This window comes from Serinus canaria, chromosome 10 (assembly GCF_022539315.1).
Source record: "Serinus canaria isolate serCan28SL12 chromosome 10, serCan2020, whole genome shotgun sequence".
In the NCBI taxonomy this organism is placed as follows: Eukaryota; Metazoa; Chordata; class Aves; order Passeriformes; family Fringillidae; genus Serinus; species Serinus canaria.
In genome coordinates, this window is record NC_066324.1 from 12,001,421 (window position 1) to 12,025,985 (window position 24,565).

Sequence of the window (24,565 nt, forward strand, 5' to 3'; positions counted from 1 at the left end):
ACGTTAACCAAGTCATTAACTCAGTTCAGGCCTTTGGGCACTCTGCAATGCAGTTGAGCCCCCTGAACCTTAGAACTGGGGATAATGTGAAAGAACTTGATGCGTCTTGGTGTCAAACTGTAATGAGGCACCCCATGGAAATTGCAGAGACACTGTGGAGAACAGAGGGCAGGAAATCCCACCAGTCACTCCACCTGAGAAGGTGAAATCCAGGAGAGTGAAAGCTGCAAGAGCCGCAGAGGAGGAAGCAGTTTAATCTGATACCAGAGCACCAACAGGGGCTCGGTTCAAATCACAAACCCATGAAAAATTGCAAAATCCAAATCCTTTGTGAAGGTTTATTTAGAAAAACCACAATGCTGGGGAGTCACTGTTACATAGCATGGTAATTCTCTTCCTCTTGAGCAATATGCACCACACCGTGCGCATGCAATTACTTTTGTTCCAGAGCTAACATTGTCATTTACACACGTACACACATGGTCCTCAGTGCACACTACACTTCACATGGATGGAAGGACACACACAAAGCTGAGCTTCGCCATGAAAATCCTCTATAAAAAATACAAACCAAACTGAAGCAGTCAACACGAGAAGCAATGTGCAAAAGTAGACAGTTACTCCTGAATGTTTGCTTAAGAAAAAGGGACTCTTCTGTCCTTGTTCCCCATTCAGCATTGACAATGCCAGATGTCTGAAAGTAGGATATGAAATAACTGATCACATCCTGCCCCCCTTCGTGTTAGTTGCAGAGATTTTTAACCAGCTAAATAATCCTGTATTAGTATGAAAATCTGCCTCCAAGCATCACCACTGTGTGCTGTTATTGCATCCAACAGATCTCTATATTGTTGGAATGTCTGATCTGTGACACTCAAGGCTGGTGACAGCCTAGGCCTTGTGTGGAGCACACAGAAGAGGCAGAACAAAGACACCTCTGGTCACTGAGCCCCCTGGCAGGGGCTGGCAGCAGCTGCAAACAGCCAGGGACTGGGAGTTCTCCTCACCCGTGCTGGAAGGAGCCAGGCTCCCAGGTCCTGGCCATGGGGTGCACAGCTCTGGCCCTGACTGCTCGCTCGTGGTGGGGCTGGTGTGGGAGATGATCCCCCCAGGGTGAGGCTCCTCCCTGCAGAGGAGCCAGGGCTGTGCAAGGGGCAGGGCAGATGGAGGGATGGAGAGTCCACAGGGCTGGGTACCACCCAGCCAGGTACCTCGGTCCATGGGGCAAACTGGGGCTGCCAAACACCCTGGCTGGGTAAGCACTGAGCAAAGCTGTACAGGACATGCTGCAGACAGCATGGAGCAGCCAGACCAACCCACCTTGTGAATCTGCTGCATGCAAACACCAACACTGTCAATGGCAACTAAGACTAGAAATGGATTGCACTTGTTTCCCTTGAACACAGACACGTACCACTAATAAAGAAAAAATAACCATTAAAAAAATCATCAAATGATTGATAATTGGGATTCCCTTGGTTGGATCAAAGGAAAAGAAGAGGAAATTAGGGGCAGAGTGATTCCTATCACTGAAGGTTATCAGTCACATAATCTTTAGGTGTTGTGGATTCTTCCCACCCATGAAACTTCATGATGCAAAGCCCAGTATTTCCCTTGTAATCCAAATGGGTTTTAAAGGATTCTGTTTAAGCCCATGCAGAGTTATGACTGTATTACAGAACTTGTAATTTTTTTAAAATGGGAGATTAAAGTTTTTCACAGCAAATCCTGCATGGATCCAGGGGAAACCTTAGCAAGACTCCTCTGTGTGTTTTGTTTTTTACTTGCAAAGCAAAGGTTTCCATTTTTTTCTGAGGAAGGGAAGAAGTGGAAATTGTAGAGACTTCTCAGGGAAGTAAACTGTGGCTGCTGCACTTTATATCCCAGCTCAGCAGACCACTTTAGCCAAGTATTTTAAGTGGGATTTCAGTGAGTGTTATTCACTTTGGACCCCACTACAAAGACCAGTATCCAACAGGAAGAGCATTGCCTTGGACCTTCTCATTTCCCTTACAAAAGGCACAGAGGGAGGGTTCATCCTGTTAGCTCACACCTCAGCAGGGTGAAAACATCACTAAGGGAACTGTGCCAAGCATCCCCAGGGCTCTGATCCCAGTGCCCCCCAGCAGTCCCTGCTGGCTCAGGAGCATCCTGCAGTGACTGTGGTGTCCAGCCCTGTCTCAGAGGGGCCAGTGTGCCCCAGCTCTGGCTGCAGGAGCATTTCTGCAGCTTCCCAAAAGCTTGAGGTGTGTGACACATCTGACCTGAGCATCCCTTGGCTTTTACAGCATGCACCTCTGGCTGTCAGTCAGCTGTTGGCAGTGATACAGCTGTGGTAGAGAGTAGTTTTAGATGGTGAAATGCACAAAATGAAACATCAGACTGCATTCTTACTGAAATTTCGATGCTGTTGAGCTTTGGGGTTAGCTGCTGCTTTGTGAGTGCTTCCCACTGGGTAAGCATGTCAGGTAAGGCCATGATTTAGCCAAGCATTTGTGCAGGTGCTTAAATCTGCCCTTATTCAGATAAGCACTTGGAGGGGGATAGACTATAAGAAAATAAAGATGGTGTAGAAAGTAATCTTACCCCTAAGGAGTTGCAGCTGGGCCAATGATCAAAGATTAGGAGCAGGCCTGACTTTAACAGGCCACAGCTGTCAGCAGTGAGAAGAAGAGTGCTATAAAAGAGTGGGGTGGCTGGTGGAGAGGGGAACTGGAGTCAGGTGGCTGCTTTGGGAAGCATAAAGAGTCAGTGCTCTGAGGAGTTGCCCATGGGAAACACCAAAAAGGTATGGAACTTTTGTGATAGGGAGACAACAGTATGGAACCCCTGCAATAAGAGACAACAAGCACTGGCACGAATACTCGTGTGCCTTGTGATACAAGGACAAACCTCACTGCAGCAGGTGAATGTCAGTCATGTAGCTGTCAAAACTACCCCTTTAATGTCTTTCCCTGGTAGCACAGTGGCTCTCCTGGATTAAGCATTTCATTAATCTTCATCTAAGAGGTCCTGAGAACAGTCCTATAATGCTAACAAACATACATAAATACACAACTAAAAAAAGTCAAACTCATGGCTCAAAGCAAAACAAATATTGCTCAGAATACTTGTTTAGGTTAAGATCACTAGCTGTAAACTGTGCATTCTCGTAGCAAACAAAAACTTGTTGGCCTAGGAAAAAAACCCAGAACATTCCACGTCTGCAGGATTGGCAGCACTAATATTACTTTACAATGTGGAGTAAGAATAAAAAACATCAGTGTAACATTGCAAAATGATCCAGCTAACCTAAGCTCATGTAAACAAGTACGCTTTGACAACGTTTATACGTCTAGGCGTGACCCTGCATTGGGGCTGGACGGGTGGAGACCCAACAAGGGTTCAGGAGCTGTTCCAAGGTGCTTCCAGCTGCCCAGATCCCTGCAGGAGAGAGGCTCAGGGCTGTGAACCCCTGTACTGGCATCACTAGTTCTACTCCTGGGAGCAGCCCATTGCAGGATTCAGTTCAGCAGGACTATACACACAGGTAAGGATTATTCACAAACATAAGGCATTGCAGAACTTGGCCCTAAAATTTCTATTTTCAGCAGAGAATCCCTTAACCATATACAAGGTCATATTTTTAATATCAAAAAGTGTCTAAAATAAGGGTCAGAGTCACTATATGTTATGCTCAGTAACACAGTTAAGATGCTGCATGTTGGCTTCAGATACTGCAAACCATTTTCTTCATTAAAATCAAAACCAACCATGAACCTTTCTCGTAAGAATTAAATTAACCACGAAAATTAAAAACGAGCAGGCTCTGTTTTCAAGGTTAAAAGGAGATATTAACAGAAATCAGCAACTCCCATTGCAGTAGTTTTCAGGTGCCTTCCCTTCTGAGCAGTGAGCACTCTGGGGCTGCAGGGTGGTGGTCTCCAGCTGTGCCTCCTGGGGGCTGTGGCTACTGGCGCTCCCCTTCCACCCGCTTCTTCCGCACTGTGGGAGACAAGGAGAGAGTCATCCCTGCCTTCCTGAGAGCACCAGGCTGCTCTCACAGACACCCCTCCTGGGGCATGGAACAGCACAAAGGGAGGAGCTGCTGGGAAATGCTCAGAAGAGTTCCCATAATCAATATGTACCATCGTGCTCAACGAAATAATTGTACTAAACTGCGTTTTTGGTATCGCAGACTGTAGAGTTTCTCCAAGTGTTCACATCAATATGTTTTGCACAAAAATCACATTCTGAGCTAAAGGTTTTAGATGATTAAAAAATCACCATTTCCTGCACTTCCTCCCAGTGATTCCATTTAGATTTTATTAGTTTTATTGTTGTTTTAAATGACACCGTGCTCCAGCTAAATTGATATCGGTCTGCTCTAGTCTGCAGTGCTCTGGATTATTTAAGCTTTAGGCATCAAAAATTAATAACTTGAGTAATTGCACAGCATATACCATAGGTAAACAATAGCCATTTCCTTTTAGAAAATAATTTTAAGTACTCTGAAGTACTGATATCCGTTAATATTGGCAAAAAATATCATACTGGACCTTCAATTACCTGTTTAAACTTCACATGCTCTGACTGCATCTGATAATCAGTTAATTAACTCTGGTTTTTCACTGGAAACCACATAGGGTGAAGCTGCCAATTAGCAAAGAGGAGCAGTAAACCTCGTGTTACAGGCAGGATTATTTTGAAAAGCAGTGTGAATTTTTACAGCACCTAAGATACATTATACCTGGTATAGAGCAGGTTTAGTTGGGCAGCATTTGCTACTCCACATTCTAACAAAAGGCATTGAGTCTTTTCTGACCTGGCCAGTTAGGATTTGTGAGGTTCTCCTGTTTGTGTGATACAAAATTTAGTGTTATGTCAGGTCATGTCCTGTTTCTGATATTGCAGGTCTGAAGCACAGAACAAAGCAGTAGAACTTGATGAATGAATGCTTTTCACCACAGAGAGTCAATAACAACAATATATTGCTAAACATCTCATTACTTTACTAAGAGGAGGTTTCTTTCATCATGCCTTTTTGGCAAACAGATTGCATTATTCCAAAGCCTGCAGTGTAGCATCAGTCATTTGTGTCTGCTTTTAGTGTTTTGTTCATTTATATTATTGAATTCCTTTAGGAATTCTGTCCTACAAAATCCTGAACAAAACCAAACAACACAAACACGGGAAAACGAAGATTAGGACATAAGTCTAATGACAAGTGGTGAAATAATGGGAAAAACAGGTTTTTCTCTATTTGTAGATGGGATATTTCAAATACCCTTCTGGGACACTGACAGGGAAAATAGTATATAGTTGGAATGCTTAGATATTGCTAAAAAATAAAATTTCAAACCCCTAAAAGTATGTAAAACTTACATACATAAAATGGTTTCAGCTCAACTTTTATCTTGGTTCCCTCAGAGAGAAACCCAAGCTGAAACCCACAAAGATATGGTTTGATACCCCAGTCTGAAGCAGAACTGATTAAAAATACAAAGTTTAATTTCTTTTCTTCCCCTTCTCACTCTAAATTTCTTCTGCCCAGTCATCTCCTTTGTATTCTGTGTAGTGAGGGCAGAGCATGTCACACTCAGGTGACACTTGCAGGGCTTTATTGTGTTTGCCTGTCCTTGGTCACAAAAGCAGGACCTGGTTTGCTCCCTTGGCTGGGCAGGCTGGCTTACAAAGTCAGGACTTCTGCGTCCTCTGAGAAAACATCAAAATTCCATCTGAATGAGCAGACAGGGAGAGCTGTGCCTGGGAAGGTCAGGGCTGGGCTCACACAGAGAAATGATGAGTAAATGGAGTGGCATCTTACCCAGGTCGTTGTTTTTAGTGATAGCTGCTGCTACCCTGGTTCTTGGACCTTGTTTTGTGAACTGGTATCCAAACTTGAGAATCCTGGAGTTCTCCTCCAGCATCTTGGCAATCTCCATCTCTACAGCTGTCCCAAGCTGCTGCCTCTGTTGGTGATGTAGTGAAGTGCCCCAAAAGAAAAGGAAACATTGCTTTCATATGAGAGAGAAGTAAGTGCTTCTATTTAAGTACTGGGCTGCAAACTACAAAGAGAATCCCATCCCTGGAGATTTTGCCCTGGGTTTTGAGTAGTTTTATTGAGAAGTTTTCCACCCCTCGGTTGCACTGACTGGGGACATGACTGAGCCACAGAGGCTGCCTTGACTCTGCCAGAGTCCCCTGGTAGAACCCTCTGGGAATCCATGGCAAAGAGAAACAAAAGTGACTCTCCCCAATGGGCTCTCTTTACCTGGTTGTCAATTTTAATCTCTGTTAGGGATTCATTCTTTTTCAGTGCATCAATCAGGGCCAAAATCCCTGTGCCAGTGATGAAGTTGGATTCTACATTCAGACTCTTCAGTGTTTTGTTCACTTTCAACATATCTGCAAATGCCTGAAGGGCCAAAAAGAGGGAACATGATATAACATCTTGGAAGTTTCAGGGAATAACAGGGAATCTGCAAAACATAGCTTAGTACCAACAGGAAACAAAAACATAAATATGCTTAGAAGAATGGAGAGGTAGATCAGAAGAGATTATATTTCTCCTTTTCATAGCCATAGGGAATTCCTGCAGGGGAAAATAAAGAATGTATCCCAAAGCAGACACGGACCTACTTAAAATTTGTTGTGTTTTTTTTTTCCAGTAACATTAAAACTTACAATAGCCACGGGGTCATTGCTTCGAGTAGCTGCAAGGCTGAATGTCTTCACATGTGTGTTGGTTTCCAGAGCTTTTGCAAAGTCTTTCAGTGTTGGAATAGGAATATTCTAGGGTGAAAAGACAAATCCAGTAATTAGGAAAGCCAATCATGCTGCTGATTTTAATTATTATGAAACTGATTGGTGAACAAGCACAGTCCCTGATGGGTTAAGGAGTGTGTCAGAGAGGGCACAGTGGCCCCCAGAGGCTGGAGGTGCCTGAGATGCCAGCACTGCCCAGAAGTGGGTCAGGCCAAGGCCAGCACGTGACCCCCTCTGAGCCACTTTCTGCTCCTCTGCCAGTCCTTCAGTCTCCACGTGCCAGCTCCTCCTCCTCCTGCCTGTGTGGGCTGATTGAATTTGGCCAGTGAAGATTGCACAGTACCCATGAGATACCTTCCTTCACAGTCTGCTGAGAAAGGCAGCCAAAGGGACTCACCCCTGGGGCATTCAATCAGCATTTAATTCAGTACCAGGAATTGATGGCCTTGGAGCAGCTACTACAGTCCTTTCCCACCCCTTCCCTGAGTGCCCTGCTTTTTCTGAACAGTAAAGAGAGACAAAATTTGAGGATAAAAGGCACAGGCTTTGGAAGTATTTGAATAAATCCTCCTATGATGACATGGACAAAACCACAGCATCTACCTTTATGTTGTTGAGATTAACTTCTGTGAGACTGGGATCATTTGCTTTTATCCTTTGTAAACTTGCTTCCACGTTGGTGGGATTAGGTGGCTCCTCAAAGATGGGCTTGACCTTTTCACCTTTCACCACATCTGCAACACAAAATGTCATGAAATGTCATCCTAGGAACAGGCACCATCCCTCTGGCTGTTCCATTCCCATTTAGGTTTGTACTGCAGCAATCCAGGAGGGTTTATGAGAACCTCAAAACCTGCAAGTAGGAGTGTTATCCCCTTATCCCTGCCAGGCCCTTTGCACCCCCTGTGCACCCAGAGCTGTCACTGGAGGCTGTGGTCAGGGCAGCATTGTCAAGGGCAAACTCCTCCTTTATCCACAAAATCCCTGTACAATTATTGGAGCCAAAGCAGCTTTGAAGGCTATTATTTGGGATGTGATATACTGCAAGGGCTGCTTTGTACTTTGTCTAATGCCTGTAAAGAAAGGTGTGCTCAGAACCTGCCCACTGTATTAGTGAGAAAATGTCCCTGCACCTATGAATAGACTGTGCTACATAAAGCAACACCAGCAGGAGGCCCCTCAGTTTCCTCCTCTCAGCTGATACTATCAGCCTTACTATAAATTCAATTAGCTCTTGTAAAATTGCAACATCTGCACTTTTAAAATAATAAAACTATCAAAGCATGAAAAGTAAGTCTGTCTGCCAGCACCAAGATTTATGAAATCTTTGAGTAGTCATGTTCCAAAGAAGTATGGTATTTAGTGCTGGAAGCTAGGAGCTATAAATATTCTCAGAGATGCATAAAAATCATAGCCTAGAACACAATTAGTACTTCTAATTCCCAGGCATTTAGCTGTGGAGATTAATTTATTAACCCTGACCTCCCAAGCCATTAGAAGCAAGAAAGGAATATGTTGCTGACCACAAGTATGTTTGAATCCTTTTATTTTATGCTGCAGACAGGGAGAGGTCTTGAAGGCTTGTGTTAAGTCTCAGTGTAGTACACATTGCTGTTCATTGCAGTCAGTAAAAGTTCATGCCATACCACGGGCCAGAAGAAAACCACATCTTACTTAGAGCTCATACTCATAGGAGAGGTGGTCATAGACAAATACTGAGCTGGTTTTCACTCTGCTCCCTTTGAGGCCAAACCTTTATCTTACTAATCCCCTGAGAGACCTCACCTATCCCTGATAACACTTCAGCCTTTCTAGGGAGCTGGGAATTGGAAACTACATTTAGAGAATTCACCTTGGATGCAAGGATAGAAAGTAAACAAAGAAGCAAAGCATTTTTTGCACTTGTGGAAACACCCTGCCAGACTGGGAGCAGGGGAGACACGAGCACCCTGTCCTCAGGTTAGACATTCCAGTGCACTCAGGCTAGAGTCAGGAGGAATTTTCATTTTCTACTTCTTGTTGCTTTCCACGAGTTTTTCTTGTTTCTTTAATCATGGTGTTGTTTTGCCACATTGATGAGCAAATTTTTACTGGAGCATTTCACTTGGCTAAGGCAAGGTATTGCTTTTGGACCAAAGAATACAGTGATGTGATAGTGATTTTCTGGTTCATAGGTCTGTGATTGGAGCATAGTTTAGCTGACTCACATAGCTGACTTTTTGACTTAGTATAACAAAAATATTCTGAAATCTAGGAGGATTAGCAATGCATGCAGTTGCCTGTTAGGAGATAGATGGCAGCTCACAGAGGGCCCCACTGGGAAGGCTTGCAGAGCAGCTTCATCCTGAGAAAAATGAAGTGACACAGTGCCCCGTCTACTTTCCCACCTCCCCTTTAGCAATGGAAGATGGAAAGGAAAGCCCTTGGTAAAGACAGCTGCTGTTCTGATGGCCTGAGAAGAAAACATTTTTTAGTATTCTTTCCCTAGGAAAGGGCATTCCACAGTTCTGTCTTTAGCAGTGAAGTTTAGCCCACTAGATATCCAGGGCCTGGAGGTGACAAGCTCTGGATCAAGGCTTGGCAGCTCTCAAGAAAAGCTTGGAATCCAGCTGCACCCATTTGTCCCTCCATCCAGCCCCCTGTGGGCTGCTGAGCTAAGGTCAGATTCACCAAAGGTCTGTTTATTTAGTGCAAACATTTCTGGATTTGTTTTTAGTAACTGCAGCTGTTTCTCCTGGGGGATTTCCAGAATGGTTCCGTTCCCTGTGTCCCTAGGGAGCCACAGAACAGGCACCTTTGCACCACTGCCCCAGGAGCCAGGTGCAGGTGGGAGATCAGAGGGAGTGCCTGGGGCAGGAGCACACCCAGGCAGGCTTTGCCTCCCTGTGAATGCAGCCCGAGGTGACTCTGGTCACAGATGTGACTCTGGCAGGGATTGTGCCACATTTGAGCCCAGTGGTCACAAGTGATTTTTCAGGTGTGTAAATGAAGGTACTTGGGGCGAGATGGCCTGGCCTGAACTGCAGCCAATTCTTAGCTACAGCTCACTCTGTTTTCTGCCTGCTGCCTAAACTGAAATGGAATGGAAATTTATATGTCTTGGCCTCCTAAATACTCCCACTCTTTCAGACACCTCTGCAGAGCCAGATACTGCACTCTAGGAAAAGAAATTTCCTTAGGAATCATCTGTTTGTGTACTACTGTTGCTATTATAGTGAATTTTAAGATTGTATTTACTTTTAAAAAGTCACTTTTTGTGATCAGTTAGATCAATCCAAGTTGGGTCCAGTTACATTACAAAAAATTAGACCAACAGAGCCCACCCACAGCTGCAGAAGTCCCTAAAGATGACATGCAGCCCACAGGAGAAATCTGCGTGCTTACTTCTCACGATTCCTTTTCCGTCTTTACCGCGGGCTCCTGCTTCATCAAATTTTGGGTTGTTGACCATGTTGTGCACTCCAAGAACAGCTGAAATGTGTAAACACCAGCAAGAGGATACATGTTAAGGACAGGAACACAGAATGCAGGAAAGTATTTGCTACAAACTGTAGTTGAGCTCCCCAAACAAAACCCCCTTTATAAAAGGCTAACTGTGTGCGTCATGCCTGCTTGTAGGGAGACTCTTTTGGGCTCCAAATTCTGGAGATACAGACACTTCCAGTATAGATTTTTGAACAATCGAGTCAATGTGCACATCCCAGAAGTGCCAGCTGGAAGGAACCACTGTGGGTCATCTCCTCTCCCTCAGGCAGGAGCACTGCCAGCACTAATGAGGTCAGCCATGGCTTTGTCTGCTGCAGTCTGAAAACACCCAGGGATGGAAATCCCACAACCTCTTTGGTTGGGTTGTAAATCGTTTCAATGCTACACTCCTAATCACTTTGCTTCCCTAATATACCCCCTGAACTTCTTATTGCTGGTTATGTTCCATTGTTTGGTGTATCTGAGAATTTCACTGCACACGTGATGAGCTTAATGCATTGGCATTCCCACCAGGGTTTCTTATGGAAGCACATCAGTATTGATGTGCTTGGAAAATAATCAGAAGTGGTGAAGATACCCAGGTCTAATCACCTGGCAACCAATTTTCTCATTCAAGGGGCTAGATTCCAAATTTCCTCATGGATTCAGGGTCTTTATCCACTGCATGCTGTAACAAGCTTAGCTGGCTATTTGGGATGTCAGAGTTGAGGGAGGTAGCTGTAGTGTGCTCCAAACAATGTGGATACAGTGGGACCAGTCACTTCCATTAAGCACCCCAGCCTGCAGTCCACTGTCCACCCTTCCCCTCCTCAAATCACACGAGCTGCTTCCTCTCCCCCCTGGCCTGACACAGCAGCTTTAAGCAGAGAAGTCTGAAATGCAGCAGCTGTCAAGTCACACTTCAGTCACCCTGGGCAACGCTTGGCCCCCGGTCAGACAGCACCAGGGCCTTGAGGGGTCATTGTGAGACATTCCTGCTGCCAGGTCTGGCCAGAGAGGAGCTGCACACGTGGGAGGATCGCATCTGTCTGTTTTCTAACCTGCAAGGTCATAGAGCTCAGTATCAGAAGCGCTGGCCAGGGCCTCCTCTAGCTCTGGGTCCAGGGTCACCTTCTCTTCCGTGCGCGTTTCTACGGGCTTCTCCTTAGGGATAAATATTTTGCCTAAGATAAAGAAAAAAGCCAGAGTGAGTAATGAATTATTGGAACAACTTCTCTGCCTCCTGGCAGCGGAGGAATAGGTCTGTGACAATGGAACTTCTCGGAAATATTATCACATGCATGTTTTTCTCTTTCTTACTTGATGTTATCCTCCACACCAGGATCTTAGTAAGTCTAAAAATAAAAGGTGCAGATTACTGCTCTGTGTTGGTGATTGTTATTTTAGGAATTTGCTCTCAGGAGTAGTCCCAGCTGGGATTTTTCTGAAGGTCCTGTGTCCTTAAATAGGCAGAATCAGGTCTACACAAAAAGCTTGCAGAAATTTCATCCTTATATTTAAATGAGGCACTAGGAGCAGTTAAAACCATCCTACTGCAAGAATCTTTCAGTTCATGAACTTCCATACATGATCCTGAAAGCTCAGCAAACCTGTTCTCTTCCAGTAACTCAGTTTAACTCCCAGCCCCTCCAGAGTACCTTCCCTCTGTGTCTCCTGGTGATCATTGACATAAACAGCCTTACCCTGATCATTTCTCCAGGCCTGAAAAGTCTGAACTGAACCACGTGTTGCCCAAGAAAGACTCCTGGCACATTTGTTACTCTCTGTATCCTGCTGATACCTTTGGGTTAGCAGATATGTGTTTCCATGCAATATCCCCCCAGGACTGAGGTCATTGGCCTGTCTGCTGAAATGGGGAAAATGCAGGATAAATCCAGGAACAGCACAACAAGTTCCACTACTGCTTCAGGCTGCTATGATGGTTAACCTCAGCACTGTGGTGATGTAAGTGCACATGCTTGGAGTGAGAGAGCTGGAGCTGCACTCGAGTCACCAGCACTGCTGGGCTTTTCTCCCACTCAGCTTTCCTGAGCAGCCCCCACAGCCAGTGCAGAACTGGATGATCCCCCAGGCAGCAGACAGTGCCATTGCTCCAATACTTGAGGGAATTCCCATGATCTACTGTCCCCTGTGCCATAGCTCCCCTCACCTTGTCCCTAACAGCTACTTCTCAAGCAGGCTTTAATTAATCCTGTTGTGATGATGATCTCTGGTGCAGGCAGCTTTGGCCCACTGACAGCTTTAAATTTTCATTTTGTGCAGCTTTTTACACTCTACATATAATGCCTGAAGCGTTACATCTAGTCCTGTGGCTTTCTGAAATGTCTCTAGAGTAGTTTAATTTTAACTCTATTAGTCATATTGTTACCATTCATAAATGTAATTCTGATATTTAGTACTGAATTACAGATGGTTTGCCTCTGTTTTTTTCAACATTGTCATCCTTCTGTGACTTCATTTTTCCCCATTATGGTCCAAAGTATCATTTTCATGTAGTAATTTCCAATTCATTTATATCTTTTATACAAGTTTGTCTACAGCCATTTTTATGCTGTCAGCCTTCATGACTCAAGTCACTGAGTAAGCTCAAAAAAAAAACTTTAATTGATATTTCTGAAGCTCTGGCAAGGTTTATTGATACATGATTCACATTATTTACCTTAGAGATATTTCTACCAAGGCTAAACCACTTCTGAGTACAAAATTGGACAGAAAGTTATGCAGAAAGTCAAAATAGTATCATGGTATGATTTATTTTTCATGTAATACTTTAAGTAAGTAATCTCTTTAGAAAAGGCTTCAAGAAGATAAAAGCCTTTGTGGGTGAAAGGCAAGAAGCATTTTAACTGTGACTGCATTAGGTCACAGCAATTAAGGACAGCCATCCCAGCAGCACCAAACAAAGGAAAAGTGGAGATCTGGGGTAAGAACCACTCTGCAAAGACGGGGCAGTCATGCTCTCCAGACTTGACAGCAGCACAGCTGGTCAGACTTCAGACCCTCTCTGTGCTGCCACCTAACCTGAAGTGCTGGGTGGCAGCTTCCAGACACCACTGACCAGGACTTGATGCCAGCTTGACATGAGGAAAAAAATTCATTACTGTGCTAGAGGCTGGAAAACCAAAATCAACCAGAATATCTGAGTTAACAATCAATAGTGAGGAATACTGCCCAGAAAGTGTTTTCCTTTCAGATCACTGGTGATTCCATGTGAGTTTCAAGTATTCAGCAGGTTGTTTGAGATCTTGAGGGAATCTTTATCCTGACTGACAACACTGTTGTGTAGCAGCAATCCCACAGGTCACAGCCTGTGGACACAAAGCATCTCCAGCAGGCAGTGAGTGATTCTTCCCAGGCCCAAACCTGAGTCTCACTTTTAACAAACCCTGATCCAAGCCTGTGCTTTCACACATAACATTGTAAAGGGACACAGGACCTTGAGTTTGGACTAAATTTGGCACAATATGTGGTGTAGCTGGTCTTTAAGGACTTTGGATATGTGAAGGTCAAGTGCCTTGCACAGCAAGAAATCAAGGGGTAATGCAAACCTCTAGAGGCTCATACCTTTTTCTGTACAGTTCACATATATAGGAATAGAGTTTTAAACATTTGTTTCAGGCATATGTAATTCTTGGATACCAGCCTGAACCTCGTTAAGTGTGTATATGATTCCCAATGATAGTTTCATTTAATGCATTCTTGGCAAATGCTTCAGAAAAAAAAAATTCTATTCTTGGATATATGAAATATTTAAAGGGGCAAGGTCATGTCAAAGACAGTAATATATATCTTTAATGTATGTGGGCCTTGCTGGCATCCAGTGGTGTTTAAAAATATTCATTTTACTGCTATCTAGATAAGAACATTCCACTGTGAAGAGATGCTGCAGCACAGCAGATGGAGGTTAGAAAAACTCCTGTATTGAGCATGTTATTAACAATTTATTAGCTGTCCACCAGCTGCAAAACCTGTGTGTCTGTTTATAGACAGCTGTCAACCAGCTTTCCTTCATCATTTAAGGACAGAGTTTAAAGATTCAGGAGGTGTCTCCTAGTCCCACACCTGTACATTGTAAATTCATTATCCAGTGCATCATGGAATTCACTGACAAAATAAAACATGGATTGTGGCTTCCTTGATTCAATGGTCCAACTTAAAATTTATTACTTGGAAGAAGCCTTGGAGCAATAGTGACATTTTATTATTATAAAGTGAGATTTATGAAGAAAGGCTGCTGCTCTTGGTCTTCTTTATATTCACACTGTTTTTTGGGAGTGTTTTATTATTACTTTATTCTATGTGGTATAATTAATGTTGGCTGGGTTATATTTTGCCTCCAGAATATGCTAATGTTCTGTGCTAAGTCTTAATAGTAATAGGTTAACTTTCTACCAGTGAAAAACACAGTGACAAAAGTTCTGCTTATACATAACTTGAGCTACTTTGTTGTGAACAAGACAAAAATAACCCCACTTCTGTATAAGAATAATATATTTTTTGTTTAACTGCAACCAAAGTTCAATTGAAGTAAAATATAATTTTATTTTCACACAAGCTCAGAAACCCAAAGTGTGTGGAATGCCAAGTGCTTTCTTTCAGTGTGAAATTTTAAGTGTGCATCACTGCAATTCTCCCCTTCCTTTGGCCAAACTGGGCCAAAAGTGTCTGGGGTGACCTGGGTGATGGCACAGGCAGCTGATCACAAAGCAGGGACTTTCTGAGTGTGAGTGCAGTGAGCAGAGCTGTCTTGGCTCAGTTTAACAGCAGACCTACCCCTTTTCACCCACTGCAAAAACAAGACTCCTATTGAAACTGAAATAGGATATGGTTTTCCTCAAGAGAGGCTATGGGAAACCAAACCCATTGACAGCCAGAGGGAAGAAGGATTCAGAGGAAAGCACCACAGAGAGACACAGAAATTGGGACCAAGGTAAAAGGAAAGCAAATTCTCTATTTAAAAAAAAAAGAAATTCACTGGGAACAGTGATGAAACCTTAGGTCTCATTTTGCCACTTGGTTCAGCCAGGTTTCTTTCCCTGCATTGTGCAAATGCCCCCATCAAAGCAATGTCAGAGCAAAGCAAGGACATGAGATCTCCACCTTCTTATACAGTAATAATTAACTACCACATGCACATCTATGGGAGGACTTTTTAAGGATATTTACTTAATTTTATAATACAAATGCATTTTCTGCCAAAATTGTAAAACAATAATGTACTTTCTTTTCCTATATAGTGCAGCTCAGATTATTGTGTTCTCAAGAAAATACCTGGTTACACTTACTACTTCTGAGTTCTCAATGAATCCCTGAGCACAGTGAGTGCCTGTTTGTTCCCAATTACAGAATGCTACACTGACCTTGGGAGTGAAATTCAATAATCCTGGAAATCTGCCTTGCATAAATCACAGGCACCTGATTCACTTTTTTCATTTTACACTATTCTTTTCTGTTGATCCTTTCTTAAGCATATCCCCACATATATTCTAAAAGAAAATGGAGCTAAATTAGTTCTTACCAAGGACAAATTTGTATTATGAAGAAGAAAACATGCCAAGTTCAAGTAAGCATGAAGCCAAATGCCAGTAGTAATAAAAATGCAGTATCCTAATTGTTGTTCTGTTGCTCTTGGATTAGTGTCAGCATATTCTATGCCTTAAAAATTATGACAATGGAATAGGAAGGCTGCAGAGATAAGCATTGCAAAGTTGTTAAATCTATTGTGCATAAACACAAAAAGGGAACTTGCACCAGTATCCTTGACTTTGATCAGCATGCTGTGATCCTGCCACTGCAGCAATATCCTTCCAAAAACTCTCCTGGAAAGTATGCTTGCTCAAACAAAAATAAACAAAAGCCAACCTGAACTTTTTTAAAACAAAGGAGGCCCAGAATTTCTTCAGACCCTCCCATGGATTATGACAAGTTAGGATGCAGCCCTAGGGCAGTCCTCTGCATTTCCTGCTGGATTACTCACTCCACCAAATGAGCAGAAAGCTCCATGCCTGATGTGGAATGGTGCTAGAGAAGGAAGAAACTCAAACTGTGCCACTGCACTTCAGGTCCCCCTGGACACCAAAGACCTTTGAAACATGGGCAGAGCTGAATACCACACTCGTTATGTTCCTTTCTGGCCTCTCTTCTCCTACCCAACACATTCCTCTGATCTTTTCCTTCCCTCATTGCCCCCTGTGCCTTCCCCATCCCCCATGTCTCCTGGTTTTCAAAATCTTTGAGTCCTGACCCTTCCCACCACCTCCCTTTCTTCTGCCCTCCCTTCCTTACCACTGCTCTTCTCTACAGCTCCTTTCCCCAGAGCTGCCACATCCAGTCCTTCATCCTGGAATATTCACACAGCTCCTCAAACCCCCCACTCCACCTCCCTGCCCCAGCCTCTGAGCTGGCTCTTTACTCTTTTTTCTCCTTTACAGTGCCCTTATAAAGGGAGGGGAGCTCTGTCAGAGCAGGAGGGAGTCTCCCTGCCCTTGGTCCTGGTGTGACAGGGGCCTCTCAGATGAGGAATTTCAAGAGCATCCTGAGAGCCCAGCCATGCCAGGTCCCTCTGGGCACTGCTGTGCTGCCACATGAGCTGGAGCAGCACTCACTGCAGGGGGAATGCTTGCAGAATGCTACAACAAACTGGAAGGACAAGAAAGCACAATATTTTGAGGATGCCAGACTTGAGTATATTTCCCTGGGGATTCCATTTCAAGTCTTCTCTTCAAAGCATGGAGGCACTGCAGGTCATAAAAAAAAAACAGCTGGAAAAATTTACTCTAGATGGATAAAACAATGTGTTTTCTCCTAATCTTGTTCTTGGAAGCAGCTAAGTCCTTTTTGCTGACACTTTCCAAAAATTCAGCTCGAGGCAGCGTCTCAGCATGGGAAATTTCACTGCGAACTGTGCGAGTTTGGCAAAGTCGCGAGCGACTAAAAGAGAGTCTCAGCAAAGCAAGCAGTGAAAGGCACTGGCCAGAGGCATTACTGTCAGCAACTGCAATGCTTTCAGTGCCTTAAGAGACAAACATCAGTTCTAAATTTAAGCCCTAAAGAATAGGAAAAAGGTGGCAAAGATTTAAACAAACCATTTAGGCATTGTGGGTGAAACGACTCCCATGTCGGTCCAAGAAACGTGTCTCTGTATTAAACCCTAACTTTTGAAAGCAGTCTCTTAGACACAGTGGAATTGGAACTCATTAGCATCTACTCTAACACTCTGACCTTCTGAAAATGACTGTCCTTATTACTGGTGCTGTGTATTGATACTCTGCTTAGCACAGCACCACATGCAACAGAGATGGTCTCTGCCAGAGCAACTGAAAACTCAGGTTTGGCCCAAAGTTCTCTGGTATTTTCTTCCCTTTCCCTTTTATCAATCAGCTGAAAATGTTAGTATTTAATCACATACAAGCATGCTCCCCTTCCCTCTCCAGCCACAAATAATAATAGCCCAATCCACTGGAGTTTTTCCATGCCTTTGATGAGAACTGGATGGGATCCAAAATGAAATGGTTTGGCAAGGAGCAGAAGACCGTGTAGAAAACAGGGACAGTGGTGAAGGGTTGAAGCAGCAATCCTTAAAGCAACCTTTCTGAGCTAATGACATTTCACAACACAAGAAGTATTTTAAATTGTGTTTCATGAGTACCATACAGTTCAGAGAACCCCTGCAAGGAAGCACAAATGCTGTTACCAGTTATGTCTGTGCCACGGCAGGACTCAGCTCTTAGCTGAGGTCAGGCTGAGGTACAGACTGCAGAGAAACCAGCACTGACAGAGCTCTGGAATACTTTGTGTCTGCACTGCCCCTCATGTTCCCACCTTTTCTTTTTATTCCTGGCTCATTCATGAACTTGAAAATGACACCTCACAGGAAGTGATGGAAGTCTGATAGCCACCTGTCCAGCTCTATGTGTTAAATACGGGGCTCAGCTGTACTTAAGTACAACCCTAAGTAACTTCCACAGACCATCAGGTTCTGTGTAAGGATATCTAGAACATCTATCCTGAGTAGGAACAAATCCAAAATACACAAAATAAGCACTTACAAACTGCCCATCACCACGGCCCAGTTATCAGCCCTTACTCTTCACCCACACTGCTCATTACTAACAGACATCTGTGCTGCACAAGAGCTCCTGAAAGCCACCAGGTCATGTCAAACCACACAGTGGGGCATTCAAATGAAGTGCCCAGCCCTGACTTGCATTAGGGAGGATGTGGGTAAAGCAGTCTGAAAACATTTCTCAGTGGCCAGCTTTGGGTGTGAGCCTGTGATCATTCCAGCCCTGGTTTGGGCAAGCCTTGGGTCTCCACTGAAATCTGAGATCTCTCCCATACAGCCTTAAATCCTTTTTGTGCAGCAATTAATGAAGTCCATCACCAAGCTGCAATATGGCAGAGGTCCAAAACCCTAATGCATTCCGTAAGTTTGATTGTTTTTGCCAAACATCTCCAGCCTCTTGAAACCACCATTACAATCAAAAACAAGGCAGTTCCCTGCATAATCAGCCCCCCCCCCCCGTCTTGGGCTCATATTTAACATTTCCTGTGTTTTAACCATTCTGCATAACCCTGTCAGCTCTGGAATTTAGTTTAGCTTGTTTTCTAGGACAATCAAAACCTTATGGTTGCTCAGCATTTATAGACTAACACAGGCAACTGAGTTTTTGTCCTTCAGCAGCTGCTTGGTATTGCTTCTTGGTCAAGAACTCTCTAATAAAATATTAACAACAAAAAAACCCAGAGAGGCAGTCACAGTATATAAAAAATCATCCTGTACCACAGACTGGTCTGGAAGGAGGATATTTTAAATGCCACCTTCTTTTCAGCTCATCAGTGAATTTCCAAGATTTAGCTTTGTATGACAACTGTAGGAACTGGTAGGAATGTCACTTTACATTTAGTAGAAGCACCCCACTTCCTAAATTTGAAAAAATAAACGCTTTCCCAGTGGCAGACAAATATCAGAGTACAAAACACTGACAAAAGTTCAAACAACGCTTGCCATGCTCTAATCCTACTGACACACAAATATTCTTAGGTCATAAATACCAAATGCCAGATTGGCATCAATTCCTCCCCAATGTACATAACTGGATGCATTTTAGAGCTGCTTGAGAATTTCATTTTTAACTAGCAGAAATAGCCTCAAATTAATTTGGAATTATTTACAGAATGGCTACATTACAGTGCATTTAGAGTGTAAAGAAATAATTTAACAGAAATCTATATAATAGAATCATATAAATATTTACCAATCTGTAAACACATCTTAGAGACCATCAACATGCAGAAGATGAGAAATAAGATTTTCCTCAAGGGATATCCTTCTTCAGCATTCTTCTGAGGACACAGTTTAGAAATTGAAATTATTTTTCCTGAACTAATTACTGAGCTTTGGAAGAACACTAATTATTCTCCAATTAAAGCATCTAGCATGTAGTATCAGATTTGAAAATGTCTTTCAGGATTGCTTTGTTTCCTTGCATGGGAAATATCTTCTTATAGGTGTGAATCAAGTAATTTATATTTTAATACAGCCATCCTGTTGCTGGGTTTTTTCAACTGAGAGTGTCAAAATGAGTCACACTGCAGTTACAAGCAGACTCTAAGATCCAGGGATAGCCACACATGGACTTTGTACAACATTCATCACGTTTTACCAATTAACAACCAATTAGCAGGTTTCTCATACAGGCCCTGGGAGGATTTCAGTGCCTCTGGCAGATGGAGATTTCAGCTCTGTGCTTTATAAGGCTCAGCTGCTGCATTGCTCAAGTCTGGTGGTGTTTCTGTGGGACACCTCCTGCCAAGCCACAGAGGGGCAGCAGGACTCACACTCCAGCACCAATTCAGGATATTCCTAGCTCAAAATAAACAGCTTTGTTCTCAAAGTCAGTTCTCCTAAAGCAGCACAAAAATGACACTGTGCAGCCCATCAGTTCTCCATTGTCAAGGTACTGCACCTCATCAGATCTCAGATTAATTCAGTTATTTCTAACCAACAAAGAAACAAAGGGTATTTTCATAGCTTTTGGCCTCTGACTTCAAAGAAAATGTAGTATAATTCTGTGTGTTTAGATCATAATTGTAAAATGACTGCAGAAATCACAGAACACATGGTTGTTTTCATTTGACTTAATCTGCTAAAGCTGATACTGAGAATTTTGTCCTGAATTTGTATTGTACAAAGAGGAAATTAAGGGAATGATTCCTGTAGCTTGAAATGCTGTCATTACCTCGTAATTGTAATAATTCTTGAAATTGTAATTTTGAAGTAATTGAACACAGTGAATCAAAAGCCAAATTAAGAACAGCTTTAAGGGCTAGGAGGGCTGCATTCACTCTGTGCTCAGGGGGAAGTGAAATGTGTGGTTGGCTGTGCTTGCAAAGCAGTGGTACTTCCACACCAGAGACACCAGGAACTAATAAGCAGAACTAATAAGCACTTTGAGGGCATCTGGAAACAAATGTAGGAATAATGCTGCTTCAGCTTCATCAAAGGAAAACTGAAATGGAATTAACAGCCCAGTGCCTACAGTACCACTGTCAGGGACAATGCAGGGACTCATTCTGTACAGACCAAGGGCCAGTCCCATGGGCATGTGCCATTCCATGCACTGCTGGGGTTTGTGCACTGATGTTTCAGGCTAATTTGGAGATCTCAGATATAACAACAGTGAAAACTGCAAAACCTTAACCTTAAATAAATATCAGGAAGGTGGGATGTGACTGAAGGTGTTGGTATAAATACCTAGGGGGCTGCAAGCAGTGACTTGCACTGCTCTGAGCCAGCAGTGTGTAGGAGACTGAAAACAATTGGTAATAAATGCCTACTACAGTAAAGTGCTTTCCTTCCTGCACAGGGTGTGCCTGACCTCTCCTGCTACTGGCAGGAGCTCTGCCCTGTCACTGCATGTCAGTGGGCTCACCATCAGCCCTGTGAAGAGCACTGTGGGGGCATTTTGGTGGGGCAAAAAGTAGACTAAAGGATATGCTGCATGGAAAAATGACACATTGATCAGATCTAGCTGAAAAATGTCTCATTTGTCTGAAATCATTGTTTCAAAGACTGAGAACACAATGCACTGATAGTAACAACTCCTGGCCTATGAATTGTTATATAAATAACATTTTACATCTTTGATAATGGTACATAATGTAAAAAATGCTGCCCTTGACTTCCTTGAAGTATCTGCTTTCCCTTAAGCAGATCCCATTGAAATGATGGCAAATCCATAACATGGCCAGAAATGGACCCAGACATAGGAAGTTCCTTCTTGCACAAGGGGGCTGCCTGAGGCCAGCATTTCTGTCCACTTTTTATAAACAGGGAAAAGGAGCTAGTGGTACTAAAGGAATATTGTTTGTTTAAATTATGACTGTTCCTGCCCTGAGGTTATCCTACCCATGTTTAAATAATTAGAATTAGGTTTTCCTGTTTTTCCCCTTTTTTCCTGTAGCTGTAGGACAAGGGTAGCAGGGAAAGTGTCTGCATGAATAGCATTGCCAGATGCGATAGTAAACAAGTGGAAAAATACTCCTTTTTTGTAACTGTATTCCCTGAGCTGTTACATACAGCAGCTGTAGGCAAGATTCATTCACAAAGACATTTATGTGCTTCCTCCTGAATGCCTCCCCCACTCAACAGCCCTGCATGGCCTAATGCTCCACAGGGAGCAGTCCCAGTGGGGCTGGTGAGGGCACCTTTGTGCTTGAGTGCACCAGAGGCACCGGCTGAGCAGGGAGCTGCTGCAGAGCCCTTTGCTGCACTGGTGCTCCTGGTGCTGCACCCCCCAGTCATCTGGCCTTTAACCCATCACACACCATGGACCTGCCACTGGGACTCCAGAGCAGTGGGGCAGACACTAGAGCAGCTGAACCAGCCCTTCACCTTGTGCTGCAGCAGCTCTAGCTCTGACTGCAGCCTCGCCCTGCACTGTAAGAGCCCCCAGCTCTGGTGTGCCAGCTCACTGCACAGCAGGGCACTCTCTGAGTCTGTCTGCCACCCAGTGCCCACACCAGCATGGCCAGTACCTTTCTTTTCCCCTGTGAAGGGCACGAAGTCCTCTCTGTCCTTGTGCTCCAGGGCTTGCTTCTCCAGGTAGGAGAGCAGGCGCTCTCTGTCGAAGGGGCCCGTGGCAGCTTTGGTGGTCTGGTCCTTCTGCCGGAATCCCGCCGGGAGCAGGGCATTCTGTGGGAGAGAGGGCAGGGAAAGGACAGCAGGCAGCTGCACACACTGCTCCACACCTCATCTCAGGGCTTTGTGAGTGAAATCATTCTTTGCATAGTGCTCTTGGGTGACAGCAGTAACACACGTTACCTACAGGTAATCACAAAACCCAGCATATCATTCGCTCTGCTCGGCTTACTACCCACTTCTCACAGACATATTTTATAAAAAATCCTTTTGGTAGGATTTTTTCTCCTGAGAAGCTGAGAGGCCTCAGAAACAAAATGTAAGCAATAATTATCTGCTGCTGTGGAATGCAACAGGTGCATCTTTGATTGGTCTCATGTGGTTTTTTTTCATTGATAGCAAATCACAGCCCAGCTGTTTCGGACTCTCTGGTTAGTTACAAGGTTTTATTATCATTCTATGCCTTTCTATTCCTTGCTAGCCTTCTGATGAAATATTTTCTTCTGTTCTTTTCGTATAGTTTAAAATATCATCTTCTTTTAATATAATATATATAATAAAATGATAAATCAGCTTTCTGAAACATAGAGTCAAGATTCTCATCTCTTCCCTCATCCCAGGACCCCTGCAAACACAACCACACCCACTAACATTTGTATTAACCACATTCACAGCCAGAACACCAAAGAACTAAGTAAGGTCATTATAAGCCCAGTTTGCAGTCCAGGTAGTGGGAAGTGGCAACATGGTGGGAGAGAACACTAAAGTTCCCCTTAATTTCCAGACAAACTGGTGCTATTGAATTAGAAGCTATAAATCTATTGTATTTCTCCAAATTCATTTTGCCTCCAGACAGAACATTTTATCTGCCATTTTACCTGCCAGTTTTCAAGCTCCTAAATCAGTTTGAGAATTTTTGGGTAGGCACAGTCATTATTCCCTGCACACTTGTGACTGTAACCTCATTATTGTAGGATCAAGTGGTTCTCAGACCAGAGATCTTTAAATTCTTTGTGAGAATTTCTCAGTTATTATATATAGATAATAATTACATATACATATACATATGAATATATAAAATTGGTATATATATATATATATATATGTATATATAAATAAAATCCCAATCATTCTTATTCTCTGGAAAATGATAATTTTAGCTGTATCCTGTTCTTCTTGATCATGCCCAAACATGTTCTCTTAGCTAAAAACATGTGTGCTGAACAGCAGATTTCAGGAGTTCAAAAGCCCTGATCTCCATAAACACAGGTTGTGTTTGTTTATTGCTGTGCTCAGAAACAGCAGCCACAAAAAGCTTCTCATTGTGGTGCAGTGTGCCAACCTGATTAAAGATTTAGACTGCAGACAAGCTCATGTCTAAATAGACCAGGAGCACAGTGACTTTTACAGAAGTAGCACATCCCAGCAGGAATACAACCAAAATGTCTGTAGCTGAGCTGCTCATTCTTCTGCAGGGTACCCTGTCCCTGCTGCAACAGAACAAAACAAAAACCACTGCAGTGTGTGGCATTTCTACCAGGCAGTGCTGCAATTCTCATCACTCACCTCAGGATCGAGGTCATCAAGAACATGTTCCAGCTGCTTCAGCTCATCCTCTGAGAGCTTGCTGAGTATTTCATCTTCGTTGATGTTCTTGTACTTCTCCAGCTCCTTCCGGAAGGGCAGAGACATGGCTCCTGCTGTGCTGCTCTGCTCTGCTGCTGCTCAGGGCTCCAACCATCCAGGGGTGCCCAGCTCCTCCAGCCACACTCACTGCTAACAATAAAGCATTGTGAGCATCTCCACTGAGCTGAGAGTCCTGGAAAGCTGAGGGTCACAGTGACACTTATGAATGCAAACAAAGCAGCAGCATGTCCTGGCACAGCTCAGGGGGTGTGGGACGTCCTGGGCAGCAGCAGCCAAGGAACAGCAAGGAGGGTTCAGTAGCCTGGGGGCAGAGCAAACAGCAGCTTTGAGACACAGATAAGGAAAATATTAGCAACTCTTCCTTTTTCATAAAAATATAGCTGGTTTATTTCATTTGCTTGGAAACAGGATCTGTTTGCTCTTTTGGCCAGAAGCAAAGTGGTAGAGTCACAGACACCAGTCCAACTCTGACAAACAAAAACCAAAATGTTATGCCTTGAGGTATTCTATCTTATCCCAGCTTTGCTGGTGGCTGGAAGCTAA

The 24,565-nt window shown here is 43.6% G+C and overlaps 1 protein-coding gene across 1 annotated transcript; it reads right to left on the minus strand.

The window, feature by feature from the left end:
- Positions 1-269: 269 nt before the first annotated feature.
- On the minus strand, positions 270-24,264 carry TMOD2 (tropomodulin 2). Its single transcript, XM_009089914.4, has 9 exons — positions 23,942-24,264; positions 22,273-22,429; positions 11,274-11,396; positions 10,132-10,218; positions 7,351-7,481; positions 6,667-6,774; positions 6,254-6,397; positions 5,807-5,951; positions 270-3,984 (listed from the first exon to the last, which is right to left on the minus strand). The coding sequence occupies exons 1-9, from the start codon at positions 24,065-24,067 to the stop codon at positions 3,950-3,952; spliced, it is 1,056 nt and encodes a 351-aa protein (XP_009088162.1). The 5' UTR covers positions 24,068-24,264; the 3' UTR covers positions 270-3,949.
- Between the last annotated feature and the right edge of the window lie 301 nt (positions 24,265-24,565).